The 12,296-nt window shown below is 36.3% G+C and overlaps 1 protein-coding gene across 8 annotated transcripts in view; it reads left to right on the plus strand.

Moving 5' to 3' along the window:
* Positions 1-12,296, plus strand: part of TSGA10 (testis specific 10) — a 158,292-nt gene that overhangs the window by 126,002 nt on the left and 19,994 nt on the right. For all 8 annotated transcript variants that reach the window (XM_042932031.1, XM_042932030.1, XM_042932033.1 and 5 more), the window contains one exon: positions 6,762-6,971. In XM_042932031.1, the coding sequence (XP_042787965.1) occupies positions 6,762-6,971 (210 nt within the window). The remainder of the gene's footprint in view (positions 1-6,761; positions 6,972-12,296) is intronic.

The following is a 12,296-nucleotide window of genomic DNA, read 5'->3' on the forward strand; positions in this document are numbered from 1 at the left end:
GGCTCATCTTGTTTGTTTTCTTTCTCTCAGAGATCACAGCCCTGTGCTGCCTGTTGTCCTATATTTGGAATCATTCCTTCCTTCCTTCCATCCTTCCTTCCTTCCTTCCTTCCTTCCTTCCTTCCTTCCTTCCTTCCTTCCTTCCTTCCTAGTTTTCCAGTTGTTAACAGTAGGAGATACATTCAGTCTCGGTTATTCTATGAAGGCTGGAAACAGAAGTATTATATATCTTTTCTTAGTCCTTTTCTTCTGTCTCTAATAAACATCATATAGCCTAATTTAAAAAATTCAGTCTGAGAGTATCTTTCTATTAACTGATAAGTTTAATCCATTTGTTTTTGTTTGAATTACTGGCACATTTATATTTATCATTTCTAATTTATTTTGTATTTTGTACTTTCTACTTGTCATGATTCTTTTATGTTAATTCTTTCCTTCCTTTTATTTATATATGTTTGTTTTCTTTATGCACTTTCTACCCCCACTATTTATTGGTTCAGAAGTTATATATTCTCTATTCTTTTAGTAGTTAAATTTGTAATATGCATATTTAACAAAATCTATTGTTAGTATTTCCAGCCCTTCTTCTAAACAGTATGTTGTCCTAGGAATATTTGAATATTGAGCACAACATCCTGCTTACTAGTGAGTGTCCTTTCTTATTCTCTCCCTCCCCCCCATACACACACACACACACACACACACACACACACCAATCTTTCATAAGGTTGTGTACTATTTTAGATCCACATTGATTTTTTATAGCCTTAAAAATAAATCACTACTTTCATGCAAAAATAAATAAATAAATCACTACTCTTGTTCTTATTCTTTCAGTCAATGCTTATTTATATTCACTTATATGTTTACAGAATTTTTCAACATTGCTTTTTGTGTTCTATTTCTTCCTTTGAAGTTTAATTTCCTTTCTTGAAACTACTACCTTTCTTTGACTTGTGAGTTAATTTTCTCAATCTTTGCCTAAAATGGATTTACTTTACCCTTATTCTTCTGTATTAGTTTAGCTGAGTATAGAATTCTAGGTTGACAGTTATTTTCTTTTGATAACTTTAAAAGTAATGAGAAGTCTGTTCTCATTCTAATTGATCTTCTTTCTAAGTCTACCTTTTGTCATTTTTTTCTTTTAAGATCTTCTTTTTCTCTTTTTAGTTTGACTATTATGTGTATATTGTTTGAGGGGGGCTTTGGTTTGCAGTTTTTCAGAGTATTCATGCCTTTTAATAGTTCTGGAAAAATTTTCAGATGTTATTTATTTGAACATTACTGCCTTTAAATTTGCTCTACTGTTTCCCTCAACTTTTATAATATGCTTGTTGGATCTCCTAGTCCAAATTTTTATTAATCTTTCTTATCATAGTTTCCATATGTTTATCTCTCTGTACTGTGCTCTGTGCTTTTAGTATATTCATTCCTCTTCAGCTGTACCTGTTTTTTGATACATTCATTGTTTTTCATTTTCTTTACTACTTTTACCTTCTTTCCAGAAGTTCTATTTGGTTCGTCTTCAGATTTCCGTGGGTTTTTTTCCCCCTACATCTCATTCTTTTCAATTTTTTATTTAATATCTTTAAAACTTTTGAGCATATTTTTATGCCTTCTCCAATATTTTGTTCAATAGCTTGAAGTCCTAGAAGTCTGATCCTGGTGTGTGTTAGTTATGTTCCTCTGACTCTCACTCATGGTGGATGGGATCCCCCTGAGTTTTTAGGCTCCTTTGAAGCAGGAATTTCCCCCCTCTAAAGAATCTTACATGACCAGGGAGATGAGTTTGCTTCTACAAAGGGACTCTGTGTTATCATTGGCATGGGACAAATTTCATGTTAGAGTTGAGAATTGGGAATGGGTAGTGTGAAGTCAAACTACAAAACTGAGTAAAGTCAGACCTAAGTTTTCTTACAGAAGACGTTTTTCCCTGTCCAGAGGGTAGAAGAAGATAAACTTTTGCTTATATCTCTGTGAGGTTGAGTGAATTTTCCTCTGGAGTCTCCTTTCAAAGATTCCAGATTATGTAGAGGTCCCAGAAGCAGCTATCCATTAGTACTACTTCTTATTCCCTGTCTTGCTTGAATTTTGGAACAAGCCTTTTACTGTCACTGGGTCTCCCTATCCCCAACTCTTAGTTTCAGGCCTTATTGTTTGCTTCATGCTCTGTCTTTTTGTTTGTTTGTTTGTTAGTTTTTTTTTTTTTGGTTTTTTTTTTTTTTGTCTTTGGTATTTGAGACTGTTTCTTTCCTGCAAGCTCAGCTATGAATTGTGAAAATATTTTTTTCTATTTTATACAAAAAAAAACCCAAAACTACTTTCCTCTTAGCTCAATCAACTGTCTTACTAGAACCTGAAATATTCAGTGTTATCTTTCTAAAACATAAAGCTAGTCATATCACCTCCCTCTTTTCATAAAGGCCATGTAGGAAAGACCCAAAGCTAATATCCTCAATGGGGAAAATCTGAGAGCTTTCCCCCTAATCATGTTAGGAACATGGCAGGGATGTCCACTCTCACCACTGTTGTTCAATATAGTGTTGGAAGTCCTAGCTTCAGCAATTAGGCAACAATAAGAAGTAAGAGGCATTCAAATTGTCAAGGAAGAAGTCAAACTTTGACTCTTTGCAGATGACATGATACTCTACATGGAAAACCTGAAAGACTCTACCAAAAAACTGCTAGAACTGATACATGAATTCAGCAAAACCACAGTATATAAAATCAATGTACAGAAATCAGTTGTATTTCAAAAATCAATAATGAAGCAGTAGAAAGAGAAATCAAGGAATAAATCCCATTTATAATTGCACCAAAACCATAAAATACTGACGAATGAACATAACCAAATAGGTAAAAAGATCTGTATGCTGAAAACTATAGAACACTTGCAAAAGAAATTAAAGAAGACACAAAGAAATGGAAAAACATTCCATGCTCATGGATTGGGAGAACAAATATTGTTAAAATGTCATTACTACCCAAAGCAATCTACACATTCAGCGCCATCCCTATCAAAATTATACCAGCATTCTTCACAGAGCTAGAACAAACAATTCTAAAATTCATATGGACCCAGAAAAGACCCCGAATAGCCAAAGTAATATTGAAAAGGAAAAACAAAGCTGGAGGCTTCATAATTCCAGACTTCAAGCTGTATTACAAAGCTGGTGCTGGCACAAAAACAGACACATAGATCAATGGATGGAACAGAATAGAGAACCCAGAAATGGACCCACAAATGTATGGCCAGCTAATCTTTAACAAAGCAGGAAAGAATATCCAATGGGAAAAAAACAATCTCTTCAGCAAATGGTGTTGGGAAAACTGGGCAGTGACATGCAGAAGACCACTTTCTTACACCATTCACAAAAATAGACTCAAAATGGATGAAAGACCTAAATGTAAGACAGGAAACCATCAAAATCCTAGAGGAGAAAACAGGCAACAACCTCTTTGACCTTGGCTGCAGCAACTTCTTACTAGACATGTATCCAGAGGCAAGGGAAACAAAAGCAAAAATGAACTATTGGGATCTCATCAAGATAAAAATGTTCTGCACAGTGAAGAAAACAGTCAACAAAACTAAAAGACAACCAACAGAATGGGAGAAGATATTTGCAAATGACATATTGGATAAAGGGTTAGTATCCAAAATCTATAAAGAACATACCAAACTCAATACCCAAAAAAACAAATAGTCCAGTGAAGAAATGGGCAAAAGCCATGAGCAAATTCTTTTCTGAAGAAGATATCCAGATGGCCAACCAACACATGAAAAGATGCTCAGCATCACTCATCATAAGGGAAATACAAATCAAAAATGAGATACCACTTCACACCTGTCAGAATGGCTAACATTAACGACTCAGGCAACAACAGATGTTGGTGAGGATGCAGAGAAAGTGGAACCCTTTGCAGTGCTGATAGGAATGCAAACTGGTGGAGCCACTCTGGAAAACAGTATGGAGTTTCCTCAAAAAATTAAAAGTAGAGCTACCCTATGACTCAGCAATCACACTACTACGTATTTATCTAAAGGATACAAAAATGCTTATTCAAAGGGGAAAATACACCCCAGTGTTTATAGCAGCACTATCAACAATAGCCATATTTTGGAAAGAGCTCAAATGTCCATTGACTGATGAATGGATAAAGATACGCAATAGAACATTACCTGGTGATCAAAAAGAATGAAATATTGCCATTTGCAACAATGTGGATGGACCTAGAATGTATTATGCTAAGTGAAATTAGAGAAATACAAATAACATATGATTTTAGTCATATGTGGAATTTAAGAAACAGAACAGATGAACATAGGGGAAGGGAAGGAAAAATAGATGAAAACCAAGAGGGAGGCAAACCATAAGAGACTCTTAAATATAGAGAAAAAACTGAGGGTTCGTTGAGGGGTGTTGGGTGTGGTGATGGGCTAAATCCGAGATGGGTATTAAGGAGGACACTTGTTGGGATGAGCACTGGGTGTTACGTAAGTGATGAATCACCAAATTCTACTCCTGAAACCATTATGACACTATAGCTTTGTGTTAAATAAAATTTAAAAAAGAAAAAGTATTTCATTGGGTAAAAACCTAATTTTAACCCAGCTTATCAGGCTGACTTGTGAGGTTTTTTTATACCTTTTCAACGGTATCTCCTATCATTCTTCTCTGTGGCTTCTGAGTTCCAGTCATACTAGTCTTTTCTCTGTTGTTGGAGCATGTCATTTTCCCTCCTTCCACACACTCCCTTTAGGGCCTTTGTACTTAGCATTCCTCCAATTCGAAAAACTCCCTTCCCCAACATACATTGTATATCTATTCACCATTCAGATCTCAGTTCATGTGTCATTTATCAGGGAACCTTTTCCTGACTTCTCTGATCCTCTTAGTTTAGGTCAATTTCCTTTGTCATACAGATTTTTTCTCTAGAAGTATTTGCTTAATATGTATTTATATAGTCATTTCTGTGATTATTTGATTGATGCATAGCTCTCCCATAGTCTGGAAATGTCATGAGAGCAAAGACTATTTTGCTTATCATTGGATATGCATCTAGGTGCATTGACTGGAACACAGAATATACTAAAAAATGGAATGGATGGGCAGACGGATGGGTAGGTGGATGGATAGAAGGTTGTCTGAAAAATGAGTGAGAAATAGAGGGAGTGAAGAAGGAAGAAAGGGAAAATTGTGGCCAAACAACTTATTCCAGGAACAATTTTTTTATGCTGTGTACTTATAAAAGCAGAAAAATTTCTTTATTTGTCAGTTCTGTCAGTTTCACACAATAGCAAAAACTTCTCTGCAGTGCACTTATTTAAGACATGTCTCTGAAACAGTAAAAAGGAGGGGTATTATCTTGAGCTTTTGAAAAAATTTATATGACTTGAATCTTATATTACAGTTTTTAGGGGCTCCTGGGTGGCCCAGTCAGTTAAGCTTCCAACTTTGGCCCGGGTCATGATCTTGTGGTTCGTGAGTTTGAGACCCCTGTTGGGCTCTGTGCTGACAGCTCAGAGCCTGGAGTCTGCTTCTGATTCTGTCTTTGTCTCTTTCTGCCCCTTCCCTGCTCATGCTCTCTCTCTCTCTCTCTCTCTCTCTGAAAAATGAAAATAAACATTAAAAAAATATTTTCATATTGCAGTTTTAAAAATATGCTTATTTCCCATAATGTGGATGTATTTTTTTTTTTTGAGAGAGAGAGAGTACAAGTGGAGGAGCAAGGCAGGGAGAGAGAGAGAGAGAGAGAGAGAGAGAGAGAGAGAGAGAGAGAGAGAGAAAATGAATTTTAAGCAGGCTCCACACTCAGTGTGGAGCCCAATACAGGGCACAATTTCATGACCCTGAGCCAAAATCAAGAGTTGCACACTCAACTGAATGAATCACCCAGGTGCCCCCCATGTGGCTGTATTCTCAATTTATACTTGCCCAGAGTCTTTTTCTCTCAGAGTTATTAGTAAGTGCTAGAGAGCTGTCAGTCCTCATTTTATGATATTATGATCTAGATAAACATTCCATTTAAGAATTGGAAAATGGGTGTTGTGAGTGAAACAGTAGTGACTAAAGTTTTGTCTTTTTTTATTTTATTTTATTTTTTTTTTGAGACAGAGAGATACAGAGCATGAGCAGGGAAGGGGCAGAGAGAGAGGGAGACACAGAATGTGAAGCAGGCTCCAGGCTCTGAGCTGTCAGCACAGAGCCCGATGTGGGGCTTGAACTCACGAACTGTGAGATCATGACCTGCGCCAAAGTTGGATGCTTAACCGACTGAGCCACCCAGGCACCCCTAAAGTTTTGTCTTTAACAACAATAATATTTATCTTATAGAATAATTGAAACCGTGGCAAGAATAGAACTACAGACCAAACGTATATGTGTCGCAACTAGCTTTGGAGTTGAGACTTTTAAGTGGGAATACTTGTTTTCTAAACACATTAAAAATAATGACCATTTGACCACCTTACCTCATGGATTTTTTGTATAGACATTTGAAAGCTGTATTTATCTTTCCCAGGGTGTTTTGTATGTACTATTATCACCTATATTGTATAAAGTTCCTTATAATCTAAGTGTACTATCAAAAGATTTCCCTCATTTTGTCTTCCATATTGTTGTTTTTTCAAGTTAAAAAAATATGTGTGTATATGTATGTATATATGTGTGTGTGTGTGTGTGTGTGTATATATATTGTGTATATATATATATATATATATATATATATATATATATATATATATAATTTTGTCCTTGCAGCACTTAAATGCAGAAAGGTCTTACAAGTCCCAGATTTCTACCTTACACAAGTCTGTTGTAAAGATGGAAGAGGAACTTCAGAAGGTTCAGTTTGAAAAAGTGTCTGCCCTTGCAGATTTATCTTCCACAAGGGAACTTTGTATTAAACTTGACTCAAGCAAAGAACTTCTTAATCGACAGCTGGTTGCTAAAGATCAAGAAATAGAAATGGTATGTAATAAACTTTTAAGTGGTTCTTTTAATATTATTGCTACTATAAAATTACTATAATCTTAGAAAAACAAATTGATTTTATAAAATATTACATCAAGCCATGTCTATCAAATTTAGATTTTATTTCTAAAGTCCAAGAGATAAGTTTCTAACACAGCTGTGTTCCAACAATTCATGAAGTAACAGAAACTTTTCCTTTGAGCATGCATTTACTTTTAACCAGAAGAATTATAAAACACATTGACATAGAAATCAGCAAAGAACTATGAGGTTGGGATTTACTCAACTAATTGTATTCTTTTAAGCTAAATTTATTTTAAGCTATAATTCAGTCGATTGTATCTGCTGACATTGTGTTTGCCACCATGAATAAAGGTTCAAAACATGAATGGATCTAGAGGATATTATGCTAAGTGAAATACACCAGACAGAGAAAGACAGATACCATATGATTTCACTTATATGTGGAATCTATAAAACAAAACAAATGAATAATCTGACCCATAAATACAGAGAACAAAATGATGGTTGCCAGAGGGGAGGAGTGGGGTGATAGGCAAAATGGGTGAAGGAAAGTAGGAGATACAGGCTTCCAGTTATGGATTAGTAAGTCATGTGGATAAAAGGTATAGCATAGGGAATACATTCAATGGTATTGTAATATTATTCATGATGATAGACGGTAACTGCACTTGTGGTGAGCATAGCCTAACATACAGAGTTATTGAACCACTATGTTGTACTCCTGAAACTAATATAACACATACTCAAAAGAAGAAGAAGAAGAGGAGGAGGAAGAAGAAGAGGAAGAGAAGGAAAAGGAAGAAAAAAGAATAGAAAAAGAGAGACAGGCCTTTTCTCCCGAGGACCTCCCAGTATTGATATGCAAATTATTTGTATGAATGTTATACTAGTAAAAAATATTCAGGGTTTTAGAAAGGGAATTCCTAATTGGCCTACGGGTGTCAGGGAGGAGTTCACAAGGATGTACTACTGAACTCAGAAGGAGTAAAGCACCCATTCAGAGGAAGCAGCAACATAGACAACAGTATGGAGTTATAAATGAATTCTTGGGGCACCTGGGTTGCTCAGTTGGTTAAGTGTCTGACTCTTGATTTCAGCTCAGGTCATCATCTTACGGCTTTGTGGTTTTGAGCCCCACATTGGGCTCTGTGCTGACAGTGTGAAGCCTGCTTGGGATTCTTTCTCCCTCTCCCTCTATCTCTGCACTTCCCCCACTTGCACTGTCTGTCTCTCTCAAAATAAATAAATTAAAAAAAAATAAATGAATTCTTGAGTGAATAGTAAATGATTTGCAGTGGCCATTGTGGCATTCACAGGTCAATGTGGCTGGAGATGTATCTGGAGAGATAGTTGGAGCCCTGATCCTAAGGGGATATGTATACAAGTTGTATAGTGTAATTGAATTTACCCAAAGAATACAAAAATACTAATTCAAAAGGATACATGTATCCTGATGTTTATAGCAGCATTATCTACAATAACCAAGTTTTGGAAACAGCCCAAGTGTCCACCAACTGATGAATGGATAAAGAAGATGTGGTATATTTACACAACGGAATATTACTCAGTCATAAAGAAGAATGAAATTTTGCCATTTGCAGTGACATGGATGGAGCTAGAGAGTATTGTACTAAGTGAAATAAGTCAGTAAGTAAAAGACAAATATCGTATTATTTCACTTACATGTGGAATTTAAGAAACAGATAAGCAAATGGAAAAAAAGAGAGAAACCAAGAAACATACTCTTAACTATAGAGAACAAACTGATGGTTACCAGAGAAGAGGTGGATGCGGGGGGGGGGGGGTGGTTAAATAGGTGATGGGGATTAAGGAGTCCACTTGTTCTGATGAACACCAAGTGTTGTACAGAAGTGTTGAATCGCTATATCATACACCTGAAACTAATATTACATTGTATGTTAACTAACTGGAATTTAAATAAAAACTTTTAAAAAGTTGACAAATTGTGGTCATCTTTACAGTTCCCATTTTTAAATTTTGCTAGTCTACTGTTTGAGAGGAGGATATGATGGATTTGAGAATCATGAGTCTGTTGGTTTCTCTAAGAATCCACTGTTGGGGCACCTGGGTGGCTCAGTCAGTTGAGCATTAGATTTCGGCTCAGGTCATGATCTCATAGTTTGTGGGTTTGAGCCCCATGTCAGGCTCTGTGCTGACCACTTGCTCAGAGCCTGGAGCCTGCTTCGGATTCTGTGTCTCCTTCTCTCTCTGCCCCTCCCCCGCTCACGCTTTGTCTCACTCTGTTTCTCAAAAATAAATAAATGTAAAAAAAAAATTTTTTTAAAAGAATGCACTGTTAATATTTTATTAACGCTTTGTCTCACTGTTTCTCAAAAATAAATAAATGCAAAAAAATGTAAAAAAAGAATGCACCGTTAATATTTTATTAACTAAGTGGTATATGCAAGAATTTTCTTTTTTTTTTTCTTTTTTTTTTTTTTTTAACGTTTATTTATTTTTGAGACAGAGAGAGACAAAGCATGAACGGGGGAGGGTCAGAGAGAGGGAGACACAGAATCTGAAACAGGCTCCAGGCTCTGAGCTGTCAGCACAGAGCCCGACGCGGGGCTCTAACTCACGGACTGCGAGATCATGACCTGGGCCGAAGTCGGCCGCTTAACCGACTGAGCCACCCAGGCGCCCCTGCAAGAATTTTCTAACTCTTCCTTTATTTTTTTATTTCACCAAGAACTTTAAAAACAATTTTTTAAACGTTTATTCATTTTTGAGAGACAGAGAGAGACAGAATGTGAGCGGAGTAGGGGCAAAGAGAGAGGGAGACACAGAATCCAAAGCAGGCTCCAGGCTCTCAGCTGTCAGCACAGAGCCTGACATGGGCTTAAACCCATGAACCGCGAGATCATGACCTGAGCTGAAGTCAAGATTTTTAACTGACTGAGCCACCCAGGCACCCCTCAGCAAGAACTTTTTAATGATGAAAGTAACTCATGAATAGATTCTCACTGTAAAAATTCAAATGATATGTCCTTAAGTTTTCTTTAAAAATATTTTTTACTTGCTGTTTTCAAATTGGGAAACTAACACATGTCGTTACAACTGAAACAATATTAAGATGAAATACCAGAAAATATTATCCCAAAGCTTCTTAAAATGGTAATATATCATGACTAAGTAGTATATAGTCCAATAATTTTCTTTAAGCTTTAAAATCATTACCCTTAGAGGTACAACAGTATATAAAGTTGAAAGTGGTTTATATTAATTTTTAAACATTTTAAGGATGGTTACTTCAAGTTTTGTAGCTTCTTTACTCTTCTCATAGTTTTTTCTATTTTTTCTTTTATTTTGTTAAAATACACATAACCTTTTCTGTCTTAACCATTTTTAAGTGTACAGTTCAGTGGTATTAAATACATTCGTATTGTTGTGCAGCCTTCACCACTGTCCATGCCCATATCTTTTCATCTTGTAAATCTGAAACTCTATACCTATTAAATAATAACCTCTTATTCTCCCCTTTCCCAAGCCCCTGGCAACCATCATTATACTTTCTCTCTTTATGATATTTACTACTCAAAGGGCCTCATATAAGTGGATTCATATAGTATTTGTCTTTTTGTGACTGGCTTATTTCACTTAGCATAATGTCCTCAAGGTGCATCAATGTCGTAGCATATTACAGGATTTATTTCCATTTTAAGGCTGAATAATATTCCATTGTATGAATATACTACATTTTGCTTATCCATTCATCATCCAGTAGACTCTTGCGTGGCTTCCATGTTTTAGTTATTGTGAATAATGCTGCTTTGCCCATGAGTGTACAAATATCTCTTCAAGGCCTTTCTTTTAGTTCTTTTGTATTTATATCGAAAACTGGATTTCTGGATCTTATGGCAATTCTATTTTTAATTTTTTTGAGGAAATTTTGTTCTTTTTTCTACAGTGACTGTACCATTTTACATTCCCACCAACAGTGCACTTGGGTTCCAGTTTCTCTACATCCTTGCCAACACTGATTATGTTTTAGTGTTGTTTTTTCAGTTTATGATAATAGCTATCTTAATGGATGCAAAGTGGCCAGGCTAAGTCTAACAGTATTTTTTAAATGTTTATTTATTTATTTGAGAGAAAAAGAGAGGGTGCACACTAGCAGGGGAGGGGCAGAGAGAGAGGGAGAGAAAATCCCAAGCAGGCTCCATGCTGACAGCACAGGGCTCAAACTTGCGATCATGACCTGAGCCGAGATCAAGAGTCCAACGCTTAACCCACTGAGCCACCCAGGTGCCCCCTAACTTCATTTTAAAATACTCCTGACATGTAACCAAAATCTATAAGGGACTTATCAAACTCAACACTTAAAAAACAAGCAACCCTGTTAAGAAATGTGCAGAAGATATGAACAGACACTTTTCAAAGAAGACATCCAGATGGCTAACAGATGCACAAAAAGATGCTCAACATCACTCATCATCAGGGAAGTACAAATCAAAATTATGTTGAGATACCACCTCACTCCTTTCAAAATGACTAAAATTAACAACACAAGAAACAACAGGTGTTAGTGAGGATGTGGAAAAAGGGGAATCGTCTTGTACCATTGGTGGGAATGCAAACTGGTGCAGCCACTCTGGAGAACATTATGGATTTCCTCAAAAAACTAAAAATGGAGCCACCCTATGATCCAGCAATTGCCTTGTTAGGTATTTACCCAAAGGAAAAATAATACAGATTAGAAGGGGTACATGCACCCCAATATTTATAGCAGCATCACAACAATAGCCAAACTATGGAGAGAGCCCAAATGTCCATCAATGGATGAATGGATAAAGAAGATGTGGTATATATACACAATGGAATACTACTTAGCCATCAAAAGGAATGAAATCTTACCATTTGGAACGACATGGATGAAGCCAGAATGTATTATGCTAGGGGGAAATAAGTCAATCAGAGAAAGACAAATACTATATAATATCACTTGTGTGGAATTATGAAATGAAACAGATGCATGTATGGGAAGGGTGGAGGGGGAGAGAGAGGGAAACAAACCACAGAGAACAAAATAAGAGAACAAATTGAGGATTCATGGAGGGAGGCAGGTAGAAGATGGGTTAAATAGGTGATGGGTATTAAGGAGGGCACTTGTGATGAGCACTGGGTGTTGAATGTAAGTGACACATCACTGAATTCTACTCCTGAAACCACTATTGCACACTATGTTAACTAACTAAAATTAAATTTTTTTTTCCCTTGTGGTGCCTGGGTGGCTCAGTCGGTTAAGCATCCGACTTCAGCTCAGGTCATGATCTTGCA

This window comes from Panthera leo, chromosome A3 (assembly GCF_018350215.1).
Source record: "Panthera leo isolate Ple1 chromosome A3, P.leo_Ple1_pat1.1, whole genome shotgun sequence".
NCBI lineage: Eukaryota > Metazoa > Chordata > Mammalia > Carnivora > Felidae > Panthera > Panthera leo.